The sequence below is a fragment of the Bos indicus genome, chromosome 17 (assembly GCF_029378745.1).
Source record: "Bos indicus isolate NIAB-ARS_2022 breed Sahiwal x Tharparkar chromosome 17, NIAB-ARS_B.indTharparkar_mat_pri_1.0, whole genome shotgun sequence".
Taxonomy (NCBI): domain Eukaryota; kingdom Metazoa; phylum Chordata; class Mammalia; order Artiodactyla; family Bovidae; genus Bos; species Bos indicus.
In genome coordinates, this window is record NC_091776.1 from 58908747 (window position 1) to 58928053 (window position 19307).

The 19307-nt window shown below is 42.5% G+C and overlaps 1 protein-coding gene across 3 annotated transcripts in view; it reads left to right on the top strand.

Annotated features, from left to right (window-relative positions):
* MED13L (mediator complex subunit 13L) overlaps nt 1-19307 on the top strand; it is a 283072-nt gene that overhangs the window by 256458 nt on the left and 7307 nt on the right. For all 3 annotated transcript variants that reach the window (XM_019977211.2, XM_019977210.2, XM_070769611.1), the window contains 11 exons: nt 146-338; nt 1056-1482; nt 2236-2455; nt 3517-3705; nt 8841-9064; nt 9253-9395; nt 12217-12375; nt 13165-13341; nt 14471-14628; nt 17282-17443; nt 19077-19189. In XM_019977211.2, coding sequence (XP_019832770.2) covers nt 146-338; nt 1056-1482; nt 2236-2455; nt 3517-3705; nt 8841-9064; nt 9253-9395; nt 12217-12375; nt 13165-13341; nt 14471-14628; nt 17282-17443; nt 19077-19189 — 2165 coding nt within the window. The remainder of the gene's footprint in view (nt 1-145; nt 339-1055; nt 1483-2235; nt 2456-3516; nt 3706-8840; nt 9065-9252; nt 9396-12216; nt 12376-13164; nt 13342-14470; nt 14629-17281; nt 17444-19076; nt 19190-19307) is intronic.

The following is a 19307-nucleotide window of genomic DNA, read 5'->3' on the forward strand; positions in this document are numbered from 1 at the left end:
ATACCTTACTGGTCTGGTTGCACGTGGAAACGCTGAGTGAAGAAGGAAGATGCCTCCATGTGTGTGTCAGGCATCTCAGCGGCTGACGGTGCACTCTGAGGAGGGAGGGTCCCTGTTCTGAGTGGGGTCTACTGTGTTCTGTCAGATGTGCCGACTCGGGCAGCACAAGCCCATCTGCAAAGTGCTGCGCGACGGAATCATGCGTGTGGGGAGGACTGTGGCGCAGAAGCTGACGGAAGAGCTCGTGAGCGAGTGGTTCAGCCAGCCGTGGGGCAGCGAGGAGAGTGACAATCATTCCAGACTCAAACTTTATGCGCAAGTTTGCCGCCATCACCTAGGTAAATGGAGATTTACGTGACAAAGTCAAATTTGAGATGTAGACTATCAGATTGTTTCCCCCCTCCCCCATTCTTACCTGAAAAAATCCCATGGACAGAGGAGCCTGACGGGCTACCGTCCATAGGGTCGCAAAGAATCGTTCGCGGCTGAGTGCACAATCTTTTTGTTCTAAGTAGTTAAATGTTAGTTTTCATGTGCATGTATATTCTTGAAAAGCTATTTAAAGTAGCCTAAAGAAGTCTTATCTAATTTACTCCACGTTTCAAAAATGTAGCAGCATGATTTGGTATTAACTGGTTAATTTTAACCCAGATTATCAAGAGAATCTTAGACCTAGCTTATAAGGCGTTAAACACATAGGAGCATAATATACCATGATGTCTGAGAATACATGGCCTCTCAGTTTTTAGTGAAGGTGTGTGGAATTGGTCTGAAAGGAAAATGATTGGTTTTCTTGAAAACGAAATGATTGGTTTTGTCCTTTTTCTTCTGTTCTCCAAAGAAGGCTCTTCCAGAATTTATAACAAGTGGCCCCATGTTTATTCCCTGTTTATCTACAAGCTTGTGTTTCAGTGTGGAGATAGCATTTTGGGTGTCAGAACCAGAGTATTGCAGCCTGGAAGCATAGCTCTTTAGAAAGTGACTGTTCTGAGTGTCTGCATCAGCCAGACCTGCAGGACGTCCCTGAAGTCACTTCTCTGTGTGTCCTCTTTCAGCACCTTATCTGGCCACTCTGCAGCTCGACAGCAGCCTGTTGATACCACCTAAGTACCAGACCCCACCAGCAGCAGCACAGGCGCAAGTGCCACCTGGGAGCGCTGGGCCTTTAGCTTCAAATCCAGGCTCGGCCGCGCCCTCGGCGGGCAGTGCGTTTAATCCCACCTCCAACGGCAGTTCTCTGAACCCGGCTGCAAGCAGTTCGGCCTCTGGCTCCACCGGTCCCCCAGTCTCCACATCGGCCTCTGCTCCCATCATCAACCAGATCAGCACTACCTCTTCCTCAGGATTCAGCGGTAGTGTCGGGGGGCAGAACCCCAGCACTGGGGCCAGCACTGCAGAGAGAACGCAAGGGAGCCTGGGCTGCGCTGGAGACACCGAGCCTGGGCAGAGCTCCTCGCAGCCCTCCCAGGATGGACAGGAAAGGTACAGTGCTCTGACCGAGCCGAGTGGCCTCGGCTTGGACCCCTGGGCTACCCTTCCTCTGTGCCCCAGCCCCCTCAACTTCATGCGTCTCTAAACCTAGTGAAGCACTGTATTTCTGTTCTTCCCCAAAGAAGGTAACACCTGTCAGTCTATAGTTCAGTGTTAAGAAATTTGAGAACTTCTTACAAACTTACTAGTAATTATTGTATTACTAGTATAATAGTATGTACTTACTAATTAATATACTTAGTGTAATTAATATTACTATTAATACTATATGAATAATATTTCTCTGGTGGCTCAAATGGTACAGAATCTGCCTGCAACGCAGGAGACCCAGGTTCGATCCCTGGGTTGGGATGATGCCCTGGAGAAGGGAATGGCAACCCCTCCAGTATTCTTGCCTGGAGAATCCCATGGACAGAGGAGCCTGGTGGGCTACAGTTGGACAAAGAGTCCGACACGACTGAGTGACTAACATTTTGACTTTCAACCTCTTCGTATTAACATAACAGCATTATAAAACATCTTTGTAGAAGGAAACCATGGCGGTGAAAAGAGATCTCCCATTTTAGAGAAGCACATTGTCATTTTCCATCTATCTTGGTGCTGACTGACTGGGTTTGCCTTCATTTTGTTCCCTGTTGATGTTGCATTTACTCTGTAATCTCTGTCCAGGGAGTCGGTCTGCTCTGGAGTTGATGTATTTTTTATAATTTATGTTGCACATCTCATAAGTGGCTCTGTGTGCAGTGTTACAGAAAGGGAGAGAATAGGCATTCCCACGGAGCCTGACTCTGCAGACAGCCAAGCCTACCCTCCGGCTGTCGTCATCTACATGGTGGACCCCTTCACGTACACTGCGGAGGAAGACTCCACTTCCGGAAACTTTTGGCTGTTGAGTTTGATGCGCTGCTACACAGAAATGCTGGATAATTTACCTGAGCATATGAGAAATTCTTTCATTCTCCAGGTAACTAACTGCAAGTTTATTTACTTTGTTGTTTTTATGAATGTGAATACATTTTTTTTAACTGTATGTATATGAAAACAGAAAAAAAAATATTCTTAATTCAACCTTTTAGATTCAGACATTATTAGTTAGTATTTTGCTGTTTCTCTAACCTCTTTTCTGTGTTTATTTACACAATTGAGATCATATTTTCATGTAATTTTTTTCTACCATTTCACTGTTTTGGCAGGCTAGTGGTTGGGATTCTGTGCTTCCAATGCCGGGGCCAGGTTCAGCCCCTGGTTGGGGAACTAGGGTCCCGAAAACTGCATAGTGTGACCAGTAAATAAATGAATACTGCCAGAATAAACATCTTTATGTGTAATCTCTCTTTTATATTTCAAGTATTTCTTAAAGTGGATTCTTAGATAAAGATACTGATAAATAATGCCAGATTCCTTTCCCAAAAGGTTACAGTTACTTACAGTTCTCTCAGGAGTGGATGAGCATGCTCATTTTCACTGCACCTTTGCCAACTTCATAGTGTAATAATTTTTTAAGTTTATAATTTAATAGGTGAAAATTGATGGGTGTTTAGATTTTTGTATTACTGTCCCTTTTAACTCAAGTCATTTCTATAGAATTAATTTAAAGCTCCTGGTGTAGTCTGTTGATAGTTTTTCATCAAAGTTTGTATCTCACATGATTAGACAATAATTCCAGTGATGCCGTGCATATTAAGTGTAAGAACTGAGAAGTATATTTTAAAGCAAGTTTTAAAATTTGAGGGCATAGCAACAATAAATTGAGAATTTATCCTTAAAATGGGAACAGGGTAATTTCTAAGTGACAGTGTAACTTGCCTAGCAGAGTGACACCCCTTCTTAAACTGCTGTTAGTTGTAATGTAAGACTTTGTGTCACTGAAAGGAATTAAGATTGAATTATATTGTTTGGCATTTCTGTATTTTAAGACTAAAGTTGCCTCCCCCATTCAAATAAAGAATGCATGCCGTTTCATTTTCCAGCTGCCTGTTAGCATGTTAGATCTGTTTCCAGTCTTGTTTGTATTTGTGTCTGTAGATTGTGCCTTGCCAGTACATGCTGCAGACAATGAAGGATGAGCAAGTTTTCTACATCCAGTACTTGAAGTCCATGGCATTTTCAGTGTACTGCCAGTGCAGGCGACCTCTGCCTACACAGATCCACATTAAATCCCTCACAGGATTTGGGCCTGCCGCCAGCATTGAGATGACTCTCAAGAACCCGGAGGTAGGCAGCAGCAGGGCAGAAATTGGCAAAGACTGCTTTTATACTAAAGATGCAAGCCAGGAGAGTTACTTGCTTGTTCTGTCTTCTGCCTTTATATAAGAGTGGTAGATTTCTCTAATCCTTAAGTTGAAATAGAGGAGATAACTTCTCTGAACTTGTATAATTTTTTGAGAAAGGAGGCAAGCAAACTCCTGCTTTTTTCTTGATGTAACATCTAAGGCAACAATACACTTACCCTTTTTACTTTACTTACTAATGTTCAGCTTTCCTATGTTTATTTTGCTCATTAGTTTTGGAAGCTGATCTGTGTCTCGAATCACTCTCTACCTCCACCTCCCCCAGCTCTTTCCTCCTGGAGCAGCTGTTGTATGTGTTCACTCCGCACGGACCCCTCACCTTCTGATGCTTTCTCCTCCCCTGGTCTCTGTGCTTGTGTGTGTGGATGGATGTGTTTTCTCTCCGTCTTCCTAACCCTATCTTCTACAGATGTGTACCTCCAAAACACCAAGGCAAACATGCCTTAAACAAGAGTTGTATACTGCTGTTGTTTTACTAAATCATCTTTTCCTGAAGATAGATGTACAGGGCAGTGTTGAGGACTTTCAAAGCCTTCAAAAATCAATTCCACAACTTTTGCATGAAAAATTACCCATTAATAAGAGCCAGCAAACAGTGCTTTACTGTTAGAGAACTTAATACCCAAATAGCTAATTTTAGTCGGTAATGTTTTTCTGGAAAACTAAAAAAAAAAAAAAAAAATGACGTACTACTTATACCGCATTTGTTGTAACCTGGTTCAAGTCAGCTTGGTCCCAGGGAAAGGAACTGCTTAGCTGACAGCTCACATCCACCCTGGGGTTATAGAAAAGTTCTGTCTTTGGCAATTCTAGGTTAGTTTGTTGAGTTTGTGTTTTTTTTACTTTGGTGAGCAAGTCATCTATTTTCTCTACTAGCTTTTTCTAGAATTGTAATAAATCCGTTTCTGCTTCTTACTTGTGTCTGGAAATCATGAGTTTGTCCTTTCTGTATGTGTTTTAAATCTTTTAGTTCTTTACCTCTTGTGGTTATTGTACAATTCAGATGCAGTCATTCCTTATGCTTTCATAAGAAGCTATCACAATTTCAAGTGACAGCTAATAGCAGTCTGCATTTTCATAGGAGTAAGTAAAGGCTGACTGCCTATATTAAGATATCCCAAGGCATTATGTAATGTTTTAAAAGATTATATAACGTACTGGCAGAACACCGTGAGAGTTCATGAGACACAGTGAGGCTCAGATGAAAATAAATTGCAAAAATATGCTTTTTTTCCTTTTGCTTTGGAACAGGAAGAGAGAAATCAATTGTTTGACTTAATTAAAAACCTAAGAACCAAACATCATGAATACTTGCTGAGGTCTCTGAGTCTTCCCTTGCGTGAGGGTCCTGGCTCACCTCTAGGCGCGGCCTCTCCCTCAGTCTGCGGGTAGAATTTCACTTTCACTCAGTGGCTGGAGCTGAGTGTCTGCTCCCAGACTCTGTGTTAGGTGTCGACTATGCAGCGGTGAGCGAGATGCAAGTCCTCTGCTTCCAGGGATTCGCAGTTTCTGCAGTGGCACAGCCTCATGCAAGCTCCTGGAGCCACGATCCCACTTGCTGTCTCTGTAGGGTTGCCTGTTCTGGGTGTTTTATGTAAATGAAATCATCCCACATGTAAGCTTTTATGTGTGGCTTCTTGCACTTAACATCATGTTTTCAAGGTACCTCCATGTCATAGCACATATGGCACTTCTTCCGTGGCTAAATAATGCTCCATTATATGGATGGACCACAACTTGTTTATCCCATTAGTGGATGGACGTGTGGACTTTTCCACTTTCTGACTGTTGTGACTGCTACTGCTAAGTCGATTCAGTCGTGTCCTTCTCTGTGGGACCCCATAGACGGCAGCCCACCAGGCTCCCCCGTCCCTGGGATTCTCCAGGCAAGAACACTGGAGTGGGTTGCCATTTCCTTGACTAATGCTGCTCTAAATAGTCGTGTATGAGTTTTTATGTGGCTATGTGTTTTTGGTTTTTCTGGTGTGAAATTTCCAGGTCTGTGGAGAGTGAATGGATCAGTGATAAGGTTAGGTTTAAAACTTGAACAAATTGTTGAATATCTTTGTATCCCTGAAATAAAGGAATTCGGTTAAATTATCTCTAAAATCTCCTTTAACTTCAAAATTCTGTAATTGCATTATTACTGTTTCTTATGCTGTAGTTCATGGGCTGGCAACTCTGACTGTGGGCTAAACCCAGCCTGCAGCCTGCATGTGTATTAGCAGTCAGATGGGAGTGATAGTTACAGTTTTACAAAGAGAGGATTATGTGAAAGAGACTCGCAAGGCCTAAAGTGTTTGCTGTCCGGTCCTTTATAGAAGTTTGCTGACCCCTGCTGTAGTCTACTAAATACCGATATGTATGTAATAGCTGTAAACAAAAAGGTTAAATTTCATCACAGTTTATCTAAAATATTTGTCTTCGGTAACAGCTAATGCTTTGATTTCTTAAATTGCACACACATACACATAGTAAGGTATAATATACATACTGAAAAGTGCCCAGTCTTAAGTGTTCAGTTCAGTTGCTCAGTTGTGTCCGACTCTTTGCGACCCCATGAACCGCAGCACGCCAGGCCTCCATCCATCACAGACTTCCGGAGTTCACCCAGACCCACATCCATCGAGTCAGTGATGCCATCCAGCCATCTCATCCTCTGCCGTCCCCTTCTCCTCCTGCCCCCAATCCCTCCCAGCATCAGAGTCTTTTCCAATGAGCCAACTCTTCGCATGAGGTGGCCAAAGTATTGGAGTTTCAGCTTTAGCATCAGTCCTTCCAATGAACACCCAGGACTGCTCTCCTTCAGAATGGACTGGTTGGATCTCCTTGCAGTGCAAGGGACTCTGAAGAGTCTTCTCCAACACCACAATTCAAAAGCATCAATTCTTAGGCGCTCAGCTTTCTTCACAGTCCAACTCTCACATCCATACATGACCACTGGAAAAACCATAGCCTTGACAACCTTTCTGGACAAAGTAATGTCTCTGCTTTTTAATATGCTATCTAGGTTGGTCATAACTTTCCTGCCAAGGAGTAAGCATCTTTTAATTTCATCACTGTAATCACCATCCGCAGTGATATTGGAGCCCAGGAAAATAAAGTCAGTCACTGTTTCCCCATCCATTTGCCATGAAGTGATGGGACCGGATGCCATGATCTCGTTTTCTGAATGTTGAGCTTTAAGCCCACTTTTTCACTCTCCTCTTTCACTTTCATCAAGAGGCTCTTTAGTTCCTCTTCACCTTCTGCCATTAGGGTGGTGTCATCTGCATATCTGAGGTTATTGATATTTCTCCCGGCAATCTTGATTCCAGCTTGTGCTTCCTCCAGCCCAGCGTTTCTCATGATGTACTCTGCATGTAAGTTAAATAAGCAGGGTGACAATATACAGCCTTGATGTACTCCTTTTCCTATTTGGAACCAGTCTGTTGTTCCATGTCCAGTTCTAACTGTTGCTTCCTGACCTGCATACAGGTTTCTCAAGGGGCAGGTCAGGTGGTCTGGTATTCCCATCTCTTTCAGAATTTTCCACAGTTTATTGTAATCCACACAGTCAAAGGCTTTGGCATAGTCAATAAGTGTACTGCTTGCTGAATTTCTATAAGTAAAAATATTAAGTAACTAAGAGCCAGAAATAAAGCATAACAAGCATCCATCTCCAACATCCCTTCTAGTCACTCCAGTGGTAATCACTATTTTGACTTGTAACAGTGTAATTTTGCCCATTTTTTGGCTTTTATGTAAATGGAATTATAGTTTACAGTCTTGTGTGTGACTTTGATTCAGTGCTGAGAATTACCCATTTTGTCGCCTGTGATGGTTTTTTCATTCTCTTGGCCATTTGATGCCCTGCTTGTGTAATTTTATCACAGCTTAGCATCCATGTTACTGTTGATGGTTATTTAGGTTGTTTTCTCTTCTGAGCTTTTTTTTTTTTTTTAATTTAAAAACTAAAAGTAGAAGTTTTTATTGAGTTCTTTAAATTGCTACTCCATATTTTTCTTATTACTAGAAAAGTTTTTAAGCAGCCATTCTTAACTTGACCAAAATTTTAAAAAGCAAAGATATTTTGTAAATGTGTCGCGCACACGGGTGACAGAACCCTACTTTTTCTAAGAGGACATTCATCTGAATAAAATCATGAGTTTTTAAGTAAGCCTCCACCAAGTCTTCTGGTAATTGAACAGAAGCAAGCCCACCATGGTCCATGGGAGATGGGTTAGACAGACAGATGTTCTTTCAGTTTTTCCATAATTTAATTCATTTTGTTGCTTGGAATTAACATCACAGTTTGCAGGGGCTTCATTGGTACATCATCAAAGGACCATCGGCCTCCCAGACATGTGTCACTCTCCTCCTGCACCGAGTAGTTGAATTTCAGGATTGTCTTCTTGTAGAAAAATTCTTCTTCTGCATTTGCAAACATTAACTCATCTTTTTTCTGGTTGCTCCATTTCTTTTTGGAATTCTTTTTTCCTGCTTCCACAAACATCTTGCTGATCAGAAGGTAGAAGTAACACATCCCACATGGCTTGTTAGTTTTGTGTGCTTTTTTCTGAGCTATTAAAATGGATACTGTTAGGAACATGCTTATACCTGTCCTTTGTCAGCATATATGTGCGTTTGTGGGGTGGGGATCAGAGGGTACATGTTTGTTCAGCTTTTAAGGCTGTTGTCAATACTTTCCCAAAGCACATCATATACCAGCAGTGAGAGAGAGTTCTAGTCACCCTGTTCTCATGAGTACTTGATGTTGTCTGTCTTTTGTATTTCAGACATTCTGGTGGGTATATAGTGGTTTTAATCCTAATGACTTTCCTAATGACTAAGTTGGGCCAATTATTTATTTTCATAAAGAAATACTGGCTTGAGTTCCCCAGCTCATGTGACTTATACAGTCTTTTTGTATCATTATTTATTTATAGGACTAGTCGGGGTGCAGTCTGTTGTCATTTCTCCCTGTTGGTTTCCCTCAGTGCTATATGGGGTTTGTTGTGAACACCAAATTGAGTTGCTCTGTGTTGTTACTGATTCTGATTTTGATTCTTATTTCAGCGGCCCAGCCCGATCCAGCTTTACTCCCCTCCTTTTATATTGGCCCCAATCAAAGACAAGCAGACAGAGCCGGGAGAGACGCTCGGTGAAGCGAGCCAGAAATACAACGTGCTCTTTGTGGGCTATTGTCTGTCTCACGACCAGCGCTGGCTTTTGGCTTCCTGCACTGATCTCCATGGAGAATTATTAGAAACTTGTATTGTAAATATTGCTTTACCAAACAGGTGAGGAGCCTTGGTGTTCGTGGTGCATGGAGACTGACACTGTGCCTTTTCTCAGCTCATGGATATTTCTAACTCTCCCACCTAAATGCACTGGGTACCATGTGGGTGGGTTCTTTGGAATTTTCTTGGTTTTGTCGTACTGAGTAATAGCTCTGACTCATTTGGGGACCCTTTTCCATTTATTTGAGGTCACGGAGGAGTAAAGTATCTGCACGTAAGATCGGACTGCAGAAGTTGTGGGAATGGTGCGTCGGTATTGTCCAGATGACATCTCTGCCCTGGAGAGTTGTGATCGGGCGACTCGGGCGTCTAGGCCACGGGGAACTCAAAGGTGAGAAATTCCTGAAGCAAAGGAAAGGAAGAGGGCTGAGCTAACGTCATTAACTAAGCTGAGGGAGAAAACAGTAAAGTTGGGAGTAAGAGTAGATAGAGCACGTTATATTTTCTGATTCTTCTAAATGTACGGGGTAAACTTGTGATTTTTAGACTTTCTATTAGCAACAGAATCATTTACAAAGAAAATTTTAAATATTGAACCTAGCAGAAAAATAATTCTTTATATTAATCTATAAAAGGGACACTAAATTAGAGTTTCTAACATTTGTGTATTGAGTCAGTGAGAAGAACAAGTGGTTTTTGTTGTTTTTTTTTAAACAAGTCAGTTTTACCTGGAAAATTTTATATCAGATTATGGATGATCGTAAACGTCATATACAGCCTTTACTTGCATTTGCTTGTTTGTTTTTGATGGTTGATGGTGAGGAGACTGTATTGTTTCAGTGGCGTGATAACAAGATAGTCCTTGTTGACAAGGACAAGTAGTTGCAAATTTGAACCATCTTTATAAAACATCACCACTGTCTGATAGTCTGTGGTCTGGAAATTTAAGAGAACAGGTGTTTTGTTTTTTTTTTTAAAAGTTGAATCCCCCAACTTATATTCCTTATAAGAAATACAACAAAGGAATAAAAATAAGTGCCGTGTAACACCACTGACCACTGGCAGCCGCCTTGGCTGATGTTGAGCCCAGCTCATTCATTATCCTCGTGGAGCTACTTGTACAGTTTTATTTGAACAGGCCTAGATTATCTTTTTTTAAGGCCTATCAATGGCGTATCTATAAGAAGTCCAGTATACGCATATAGATGTGAATTTTTTCTAAGGTGTGTGCAAAAGCAAGCATGTGTCACAAATTAGCCTGGTAGTTTTCATGTTTCATGTGTATATTAGGGCAGAGTTGGCAAACTTTCTTTGTAAAGGGCCAGATAGTAAATATTTTGGACTGTGCAGGCTAGCTGGTCATGTTGAGCAACCCAGCTGTTCTATTGTATGTCACAATAGCCACAGACAGTACCCCCTTGAGTGGGCATGGCTGTGTTCTCAGAGACCTTGCTGACATCAGGTGGTGGGCACGACCTGGCCTTGTGGACCCTTGTATTGGAGTGTGCATAGTATTTCTTACGTGAAATTTATATCAGGTATTTGGGGAAACCCTGAAATAAACCCCCTGATATGGAGATAACTCGTCTTGTATCAAGTGCCCAGAGGGGTTAATTATTAGGGTTTAACAGCAGTTTATACAAATATATAATATGTATTAAGTGTTTGTTTAGGAATCTTCTTATACACAGAGTTTTTTTTATTATTAAATCATACTCTAGGCCAAGAGAAAAATATCACCCTTTTCATTTTTAAAAGAATATTATACTTATAATGAGTCTGTATCAGTAGCCTGGAGGTCTAATTCATTAGGGGATTCATCATTTCATTTCTGTCAGAATTCCTATCTTCTCTCATAGTATACCTTTTAGTCAATCTTATTTCTTAAAGGCTTTAAGCTACTCTTAACCCTTGGGAAAAGTTAGAATATGATAGAAAAGAAGTAGAGGAGATGAAAATATAGCCTAGTAGTCTAGTTATTTGGTGTTTTGGAAAATTATTAGAGCTGTTGCCCTCCCTTGTATGATTTTTTAGAAGGGACACAAGTGTGACCAAGGGCTCCATCAGAAGACTGAGAGAAAACGTGCCTTCAAGGAGTAAACACAGGAAACAGCCTAGTGTCCAGGACACGAGCTTCTTCCTTTGGGGAACCGAGCTCTGCACCACCTTGCATTTCTGTGGGGCAGTAGCAGATACGGGTCCACAGATTTCGGTTTTGTGAATCTCTATTCTTTATCACCACAGTGTTTGTGATAAAAAGAATCATACTGGCTTTTCTTTCTTATTTGGTTCTTAAATACTGAATTCACATCTCTCGGGTTTTTCTGTGGTTTTTTCAACATACACCCTCCTCCGTGTTCCTTGACCCTTTTTATTTCAGCCACTTCTGTTCACTGTTCATTGGGAATATGAAATTTTCGTGAAAGTTTTGGGGTTTTTTAAACTTTTTAAGGGAGAGCAGCATGTGGCGGTGGACAGGTGGCGTGGTGTTGCCTCAGGTGTGACAGTGCACAGCTGCACCCATGTCACACTGATGGGCTCCTGTGTGTCCAGGGTCAGAATAAAGGGAGGGCCGAGTGCTCTTCAATTCCCAGAGTAACATTACCCTCTGCGGTTCTGTGATGAGATATCCTGCCTTTGTTTGGGGGCAAGAAACAAACAATAGAAAATTTGTGCCACCTTTTTAATCTGAACAGCTAATGTAGCGTTATCTGGAGCATGTTACTTGGACCCATTGCTTACCAGCTGTTCGGGGCATGCCAGGAAAGGGTCCCCTTGGTTCCTTCTGCTGCTCGCCTTTGATGAAACCACCAACCTAGAGCAGTAAACCAAACTGAGGTTCGCCCCCAGCTGTGCTCTCTTCTGAGGAAAAGTATCCATGAGGGTGTGAAAGAACCAGGCCTGGAGAAGGAGAAAGGGCAGAATAGACTGGCATCCCCAACAGAAAGTACGCGCACATGTGCCTGCATCTGTGCTGGGCCCCCACGTAACCTCAGTCTCCATAATGGTGGGCCTTTGTTCCCTTGTTAATGAAGTGTAATCGAGGTCAAGTGACATTTTCTTTGTAGCAAGGAGGGGAACCTGTATAAAGACATATTCCCTTTAGGGCCCAATCCTGGAAATTCAATTATCAGGCAGAACTGGTAAAACACTCAAAGCTCACATCAGTATGCATTTCAAAGACTGTGTGAGACTGTGGTATTTGATTCCAGATTGGAGTATCCTCCTCGGAGAATGTTCACTACAGACAATCAGTAAACGGCTCAAGGACGTGTGCCGGATGTGTGGAATCTCTGCCGCAGACTCGCCTTCTATCCTCAGTGCCTGCCTGGTTGCCATGGAGCCCCAGGGCTCCTTTGTAGTGATGCCAGGTAACTCTCTTGTCAGTTTTCTTAATTAGGTATCAGAGTACTTCAGTCCATTTATTCTGAAGTTCACACACAAATATAGATTGTATCCTTATGAAAAACAGTTGTACTCAAGGCTCAAAAGTGGAAACCGTTTGGTCTCTTCCAAGGGAGTGGTTTGTGACTTTATTATCTGTTAACCATCACTTGGGAGAGAGCCTGAGTCCTGAGTGTGATCGAGAGCTCTTGGAGTCATGGCGAATTATTTGCCTGACCCCGGCCTGTGGGGCGGGTTACATCATTTCTTTGTGCTCTGTCCTCCTTATGACATGGGGTAGTAGTTCTTACCTCATGATGTTGGCTTTGATGATTGAATGAGATGAGTAAAGATTTAGTATAGAATCTAGCATATAGTATGCATTCAATGAATATGCATTTTAACAATTTTTAGTTGAATGGTATCATTTCTACAGAATTGCGCTGTTGGGAGAACAGTCCTTTATAAATTATTAGCAATCACAGGAGAACAGAAGGTTTTATTTTTAGAAATACTTAATTAAATCATACTTGGTTGGCTCAGTCCAATTTTATCTTAACTTTCCTAATGTGAAATCTGGCTTGGGCTATCATAGGTAAATGCTCTGAGTCAGTTTCTTGAAAATATTTAAACAAATGGGCTCAACTTTAAATGTGTGTCCATCATGGCACTTGTGTCAGACTCATATCAGTCCAGCTCAGGTCCTCTTAAAATGTATTTCTGGAGTTGTTCACTGCTACACAAAAGGAGTGAATACCTTTTCCCTGCCTTTTAAGATGCTGTCACAATGGGCTCTGTTTTTGGTCGAAGTACTGCACTGAACATGCAGTCATCTCAGCTTAACACCCCTCAAGATGCTTCCTGTACACACATCTTGGTGTTCCCGACGTCGTCAACCATCCAGGTGGCTCCAGCCAACTATCCCAATGAAGATGGGTTTAGCCCCAACAATGGTGAGTGGGTACAGTGCAGCTCGACTCCTTCACCAAAATGCAAGGAGTCACTGCGCTGCGGCAGGTTCTTCTGTGTTGTAATGAACAGCTTATAGAGCATGAGGGAACTGGAGGGCTAAGCATCTTTTCGGTCTTGAGGATTTCATTTATACCATTGCCAAGGCCATATAAACACTGTCCTCTCTTGGGTAATTAACGTTCTCCTGTTTTTCATGAAATGAAAGGCAGAAAGTGTCTGTGCTGTGATGTCACTCTTTCAATGAATATTTCTTAGCTGGTTTGAAATGGGTGAAGACTACTGGGCAGTAGTCAGACAGCATCTAATTCGCTCTGAAACAACTCCTTAGTTGATGATTCTTAATAGATATTCTTGGTTTGAATATCTTAAAGCATTTGTTAACTGAGTATAAACTGTAAAATGCTCAATATTATGCAGCCATTTACAGTGTTTTTTGAGGGGTTTTTAGCAGCATTTGCTCCCGTTAAAGGGGGAGGGTGAAAGGCCATCACCCTGCGTGTGTGCACACAGGTTAGATGTGTAGCATGATCGTGGGGTCATAATACAGAACCAGAACCAGCGGGACTGTTCTTGGTGACGAGGCTTCCCATTTTATACCTTCCAGGTTCTCTGCTGTGTGTGTGCCTTACTTCTATGATACAGGAGAGAATTTCCTAGGGAAATCAGTGTGCTTTGATCTGCTGGTGTAAGAGGCCTCCAGTTTCAGGCCAAGTTCACACCTATTAGCATGCATTAATTCAGCCTTAAGTGTTTTTAGATGCTAATTGGATATATAGATGGAGTGTGCTGTTTTCTTGGATGGCGTCAGTTTTAATTTTGTTTAATAATTAAATTGCTTCTTTAGCTGTTTTGCCATGTTTTATGTGCCTTTGGAGGCTGGAGTTTTATGTTACTTCTCCATTCTGTGCATACTTCACACTAGGAGATCACTAGAGACAGGACACAATGAAAGGCTTATTTGCAGCACCTTGAACCCAAAGGGCACACGTTAAGTCTAAGTGGTTAATGATGCATACCTAGAACAGCCCTAGGCCAGCAGACTGTGTTTTGCTTTAAGTCGGGGCTGTGGATGAGCTTTTTAATTTTTGTGTTTTTCTCTCTCCCCTCTAGATGACATGTTTGTTGACCTTCCATTCCCAGATGATATGGACAATGATATTGGCATATTAATGACTGGGAATCTCCATTCCTCTCCTAACTCCTCCCCAGTCCCCTCCCCAGGCTCTCCGTCTGGAATCGGCGTGGGCTCTCACTTTCAGCACAGTCGGGTAAGCATGACTTGGGAAACTTGGCACGTTTAAACCCACCGCAGCCTTGAGGGAAGGCCCCTAGAGGTGCTGACCTCCGTTACCACATCCGCCTTTCCTCCCGGTGGTCCTGATACAAGTGAAGTCAGTGTGGCTCTGTTGTTTCATTTTGAGCAAAGGCAGGAATTCTAAAGAAATGTATTACCATTCCTGATGACTGTGTTTAATCAGAAGAATAGTCCATTACAGCTGTCAGAGTTTTTTGCAATTGTTTTCTGAGCAAAAATTAATTTTGGTTGCTTGCCGTTTCCCAGTTAATTGTAATATTTTTGCCAAAACAGCAGCTTTTCAGAGACTAGTTCAATAATCCTGCTTATTCAACATGCAGAATAACTGTGTTAACTGAAGAACACACTGTTGATGGTTATTCGGAAAGAGGCCTCCCTTGTCTTGGTCTGTGTTTTCCACCTTTTTAGGCAGTCCGACCTCCTGTGTAGCCAGCCTGCAGGAATGGAAGAGCCCACAGGTGGCTGATTTTGGAGACGTGTCCATGTTAATGCCAGAGTATTAAGGGACAAAACAGAGCTTACAACTAGTTTCATCTTTAAATATCCTAGGGATATTAGAGGTGAACTAGCAGAAGATTGAAGCATTAAAGGTTCTGCCATAAAGCTAGGTGATGCATGCCTTATCCTGGTCTTATACTTAAAATACTAAGAGACTGAGGGCTTGGACACAGAAAAATAGCTGTCCAATATCTTAAACTGGACAAGTAAAAGCAATCTGTTTACCCTCGTTTAGACACAAAGATGTTCTTAAAGGACTTAGGTTTCTGTCAGGTGGGACTTTTATTGCCAGCCCTGAGTTCACTGAAGGACAATCAAGAGAAGAGAAGATGGAAAACTTGAGTTACAGAGCAGATGAGACCAAGGAACGGCAACTCAGTAGTCTGCCTTCATGTTACTGCCTGCCCCCTAATTTTCCCTTCTGGAGGAAGAGATTGTACGTGTCTTGACTTCCTCCTCAAGCATTTGCCCGTTAATGACAATTTATTGGCTCACTGGAGATTGTGATGGGGACCAAGAACACAACTTTTGCATTGAGTGGTTGAATTTAGGATTACCGTGATTCTGGAGGCCAGTAGCGCTGCAGCGAGGAATGTGTGCCCTGGAGGTTGGTAAACACAGCTCTGAGTTACAGCTCACTAGCTTGTGCGATCTTGGACAAGTTTACTCTACTTTTCTCAGCCATAGTTACCTTAACTGTGAAATGGAAATACTAGCAACTATCTACCAGTACTGGTGGTTGTAATTCAGCCTGTCCACTAACAAAGAATTGGTAACTGAAGTATGTTAGTTTTGTGAGAAGCAGAGGTGTGCTGTCTTTTCTCCCTTGGTTGGCGCCTCAAGCCATTGAATGTCACACTTGAAACAGTTCTGTGCTGAAGCTGGTCAGGTGGCCTTTTCCACTCCTGAACGCCTGCAGCCGGGTAACTCTGACGGGCTTTCAGCATTTCCTCCTTCTGAACCATTAACCCTTCTTTGATATTCAGTTAAGAGGCTACAACAGGAGAAAGCATTCAAAGTTGCAGTTAGTTTTTCTTAAGCAACTCAGAATTGCTACAACTTGGTGTAGTAGTTGAGGGTTTTTTTTTTTCTTTGAAACAGAAGGCTTTTGAGAACAAATGAATTACTTATTATTGCTTGCATAAAAGGTACATTTTCAACTCTTGAGGCTAGCTAAGAGAGTCAAAGATGAGGAAAATGTCAATTAAAAAAAAAAAAAAACGCCCAGTAAGGCTCTCACAAAAATCTCTTACTCCTGGGATTGCTGTAAATTGAAACAAGACTTCCCACTGCTGGCAGGTTAGAGACCCTTGAGTTGTTACGACCTGTTGACAGTGGACAGTCAGGCGTGTGTTTTTGGGTGACTGCAGGGGAAAGAGCAGATGGGTGTGGTGGTGCGGCGCCTTCAGCTGTCAGAGTCCACTCCTTGCATTGTTAGTTTGTTATCTAATAATGCCATGGAGCAGATTTTATGTTCTGCAGAAAAGGAAGCAGAGAAAATAAGTCTGTTTACTCGGCTGATGTGGCAGACACTGCCTCCCCTGCCGCCCTTTCTCCATCAGTTCATCTGTGTGAGGTGCTACCAGCCTGGTCACTACAGTGTGCACGGTGAACTGATGAAACCTGGGTGACGGTGTCAGAGAGGACGAACTTCCAGTTACACAAGAAGTGTCTGCAGATGTAATAATGCATAGTTAATACCATATTGTAGGGACTTCCCTGGTGGTCCAGTGGTTAAGAATCCGCTTGCCAATACAGGGCACAGAGTCCATCCCTGGTCCAGGAGGACGTGCCGCGGGACAGCTCGGCCTGTGCTCCACAGCCCACGCGCCGCAACAGAGACCCAGCACAGCCAGAAAGAAATCATTTAAAAACACCATATTGTATATTTGATAGTTGCTACGCGTAGATTTTTTTTTAAAGTTCTCATCAAAATAAAAACCATTCAGCTCTGTGTATGGGGATGTTCACTACACTTACGTGATGATTTCCCACAATTAGAGCCGTCATGTGTGCATGGCAGTTATATGGATTTCTTTTGAAAAGATTTTACAGAAAGCTTTCTTTGGTGATAAATGCTGATCACGCTTTGGGACTTTGTCTTTCAGAGCCAGGGTGAGCGTCTTCTTTCTAGGGAAGCACCCGAGGAGCTGAAACAGCAGCCTCTAGCCCTTGGGTATTTTGTGTCAACCGCCAAAGCCGAGAATCTCCCCCAGTGGTTTTGGTCATCATGTCCCCAGGCTCAGAACCAGTGTCCCCTCTTCCTAAAGGTTGGTTTGGTGTCATGTTTGAAGTTTTGGCGGGGGGGTGGGGGGAGGCGCGGCGGAATGAATGACTTAAAACTCAAAATTTGGTGAGAATTTGTTCCCTGATTCTCTCGTGTCTACTTGAAATCTGAGGCTGTTTTACTTACAGCTAGAGGCAGAGAGCAGAATTTAGGAGAGGAACCCAAAACCATGTCACAGAGGAATGACATTTCCCCAGGGAGGAGACCTCAGGTCACCCTGTGGTTCTGTGTAGGATTACTGCCGTCAGGGAAGTTACGCCTGGGGAGGGAGAGGTCAGTAATGACTGCTTGTCCTCCTCCTCCCCTTCATGGGGGCCAGTGTTCTTTTTAGAAGTAGGGCAGGAGTGAGCTAAAAACCCTATGTTTATGCATGCCTTTCCTGTATATTTCTTTTACTCCAAATTAAAGTTAAAAGCAAAAGATCTCTCACTTCACTTTGGGTGAAAGAACCTAGAAGAAATCCATAGATTGGCAAAAATGCAGATGTTGAATATCATACTCTTTCGGCAGGACTGTGGCATACCCCTTCTGATGCAGAAGTCCCACCACAGAGGAATCCACGTGATACACACACATACACCTGGATGGTTAAAACCAAAACAGTTTTCTTTTCCTGATGACTTTAACACAGTATTATGAAATCAAAGAATTTATATTAAAAATCCATAATCTTTACCGTCAGAATTATTATCTTCTCCTCTCTTAAAAAAATATACATTTTTAAGCTCTGTTTACTGAAAAGACTTACAGATGATAGCTTAGTAGCAATAAACACCTTTCTTGACACATGTATGATTTCTCAACACCACTTACCATTCAAAGAATAAGAGTTCTCTAAGGAATGACTGATTCCAGGACCAAAGTAAGAAATTCATGATGTCCTGAGACATCTTTTCATGCCTAAAAGCATGGAAGTTACCAAAGATTATTAGAGTCTTTTCTAAGAACCAACAGCCAACTTGGAGGGGGTTCCCATTGCCCAGGGATGGGATCAGTCATTTGGTCATTTGAGTGATCAGTGGTGGCAACAGACTGCTAATGCTAAGTCTATGGGTTCATAGTTGTGCTGGAAAAGAAAACATTTAAAATAAGTCACCTTTTGAAGGAGAATCAAACATTTATGTGGCCTCTGCTTTAAATATTTCAAAATTAATAAAGTAAAACTATGCTAAAGATTGATGGGGAACTTCATAGTTGATAGAACATGCTGGTACCTGCTGAACCCAGGGCTCTGGCATGGTGCTCCAGGTGGGATAGCACGTGCCTCTGGACTGACGCTGGAAGGGCAGTACGCCAGTGACGGAGCACGGAGGTCAGGAGAGAGGATCACAGTGACACCGTCAGCCACACCCAGACTGTGGGCCTCTGCAGATTAAAACCTGTGGAGGGACACTAATTATTTGTAGGGCATTTGCAAAAATAGCTTTTTCCCTCTCTCTATTCTAGGATATGGAGTTATTTGGAATCACCTTGGGGTTACTGAGCAGCTTGAATCCAGGGACTTACAGAAGCCCTGACTCCTAAGGGACTTTAGATAGTATCTGCTGCTGGCAGACGTGGGCTTCCTTCCCAAGTTGACTAGGCCCGAACAGTAACATTCTCTGTTCTTTTACCAGGCTTCGCTGCATCACCACATTTCTGTAGCACAGACGGACGAACTTCTCCCTGCCAGGAATTCTCAGCGGGTTCCACATCCTCTTGACTCCAAAACCACGTCTGATGTTTTAAGGTAGATTCAGACCTAGACAACATAGCAGTACAGTTTGAAATTATATGTTTTAATGAAAAACACCTTGGAAAAACAAGAGTAAAATGTGGTGTTTGTGGAAGAGATGTTACCTTTTGTG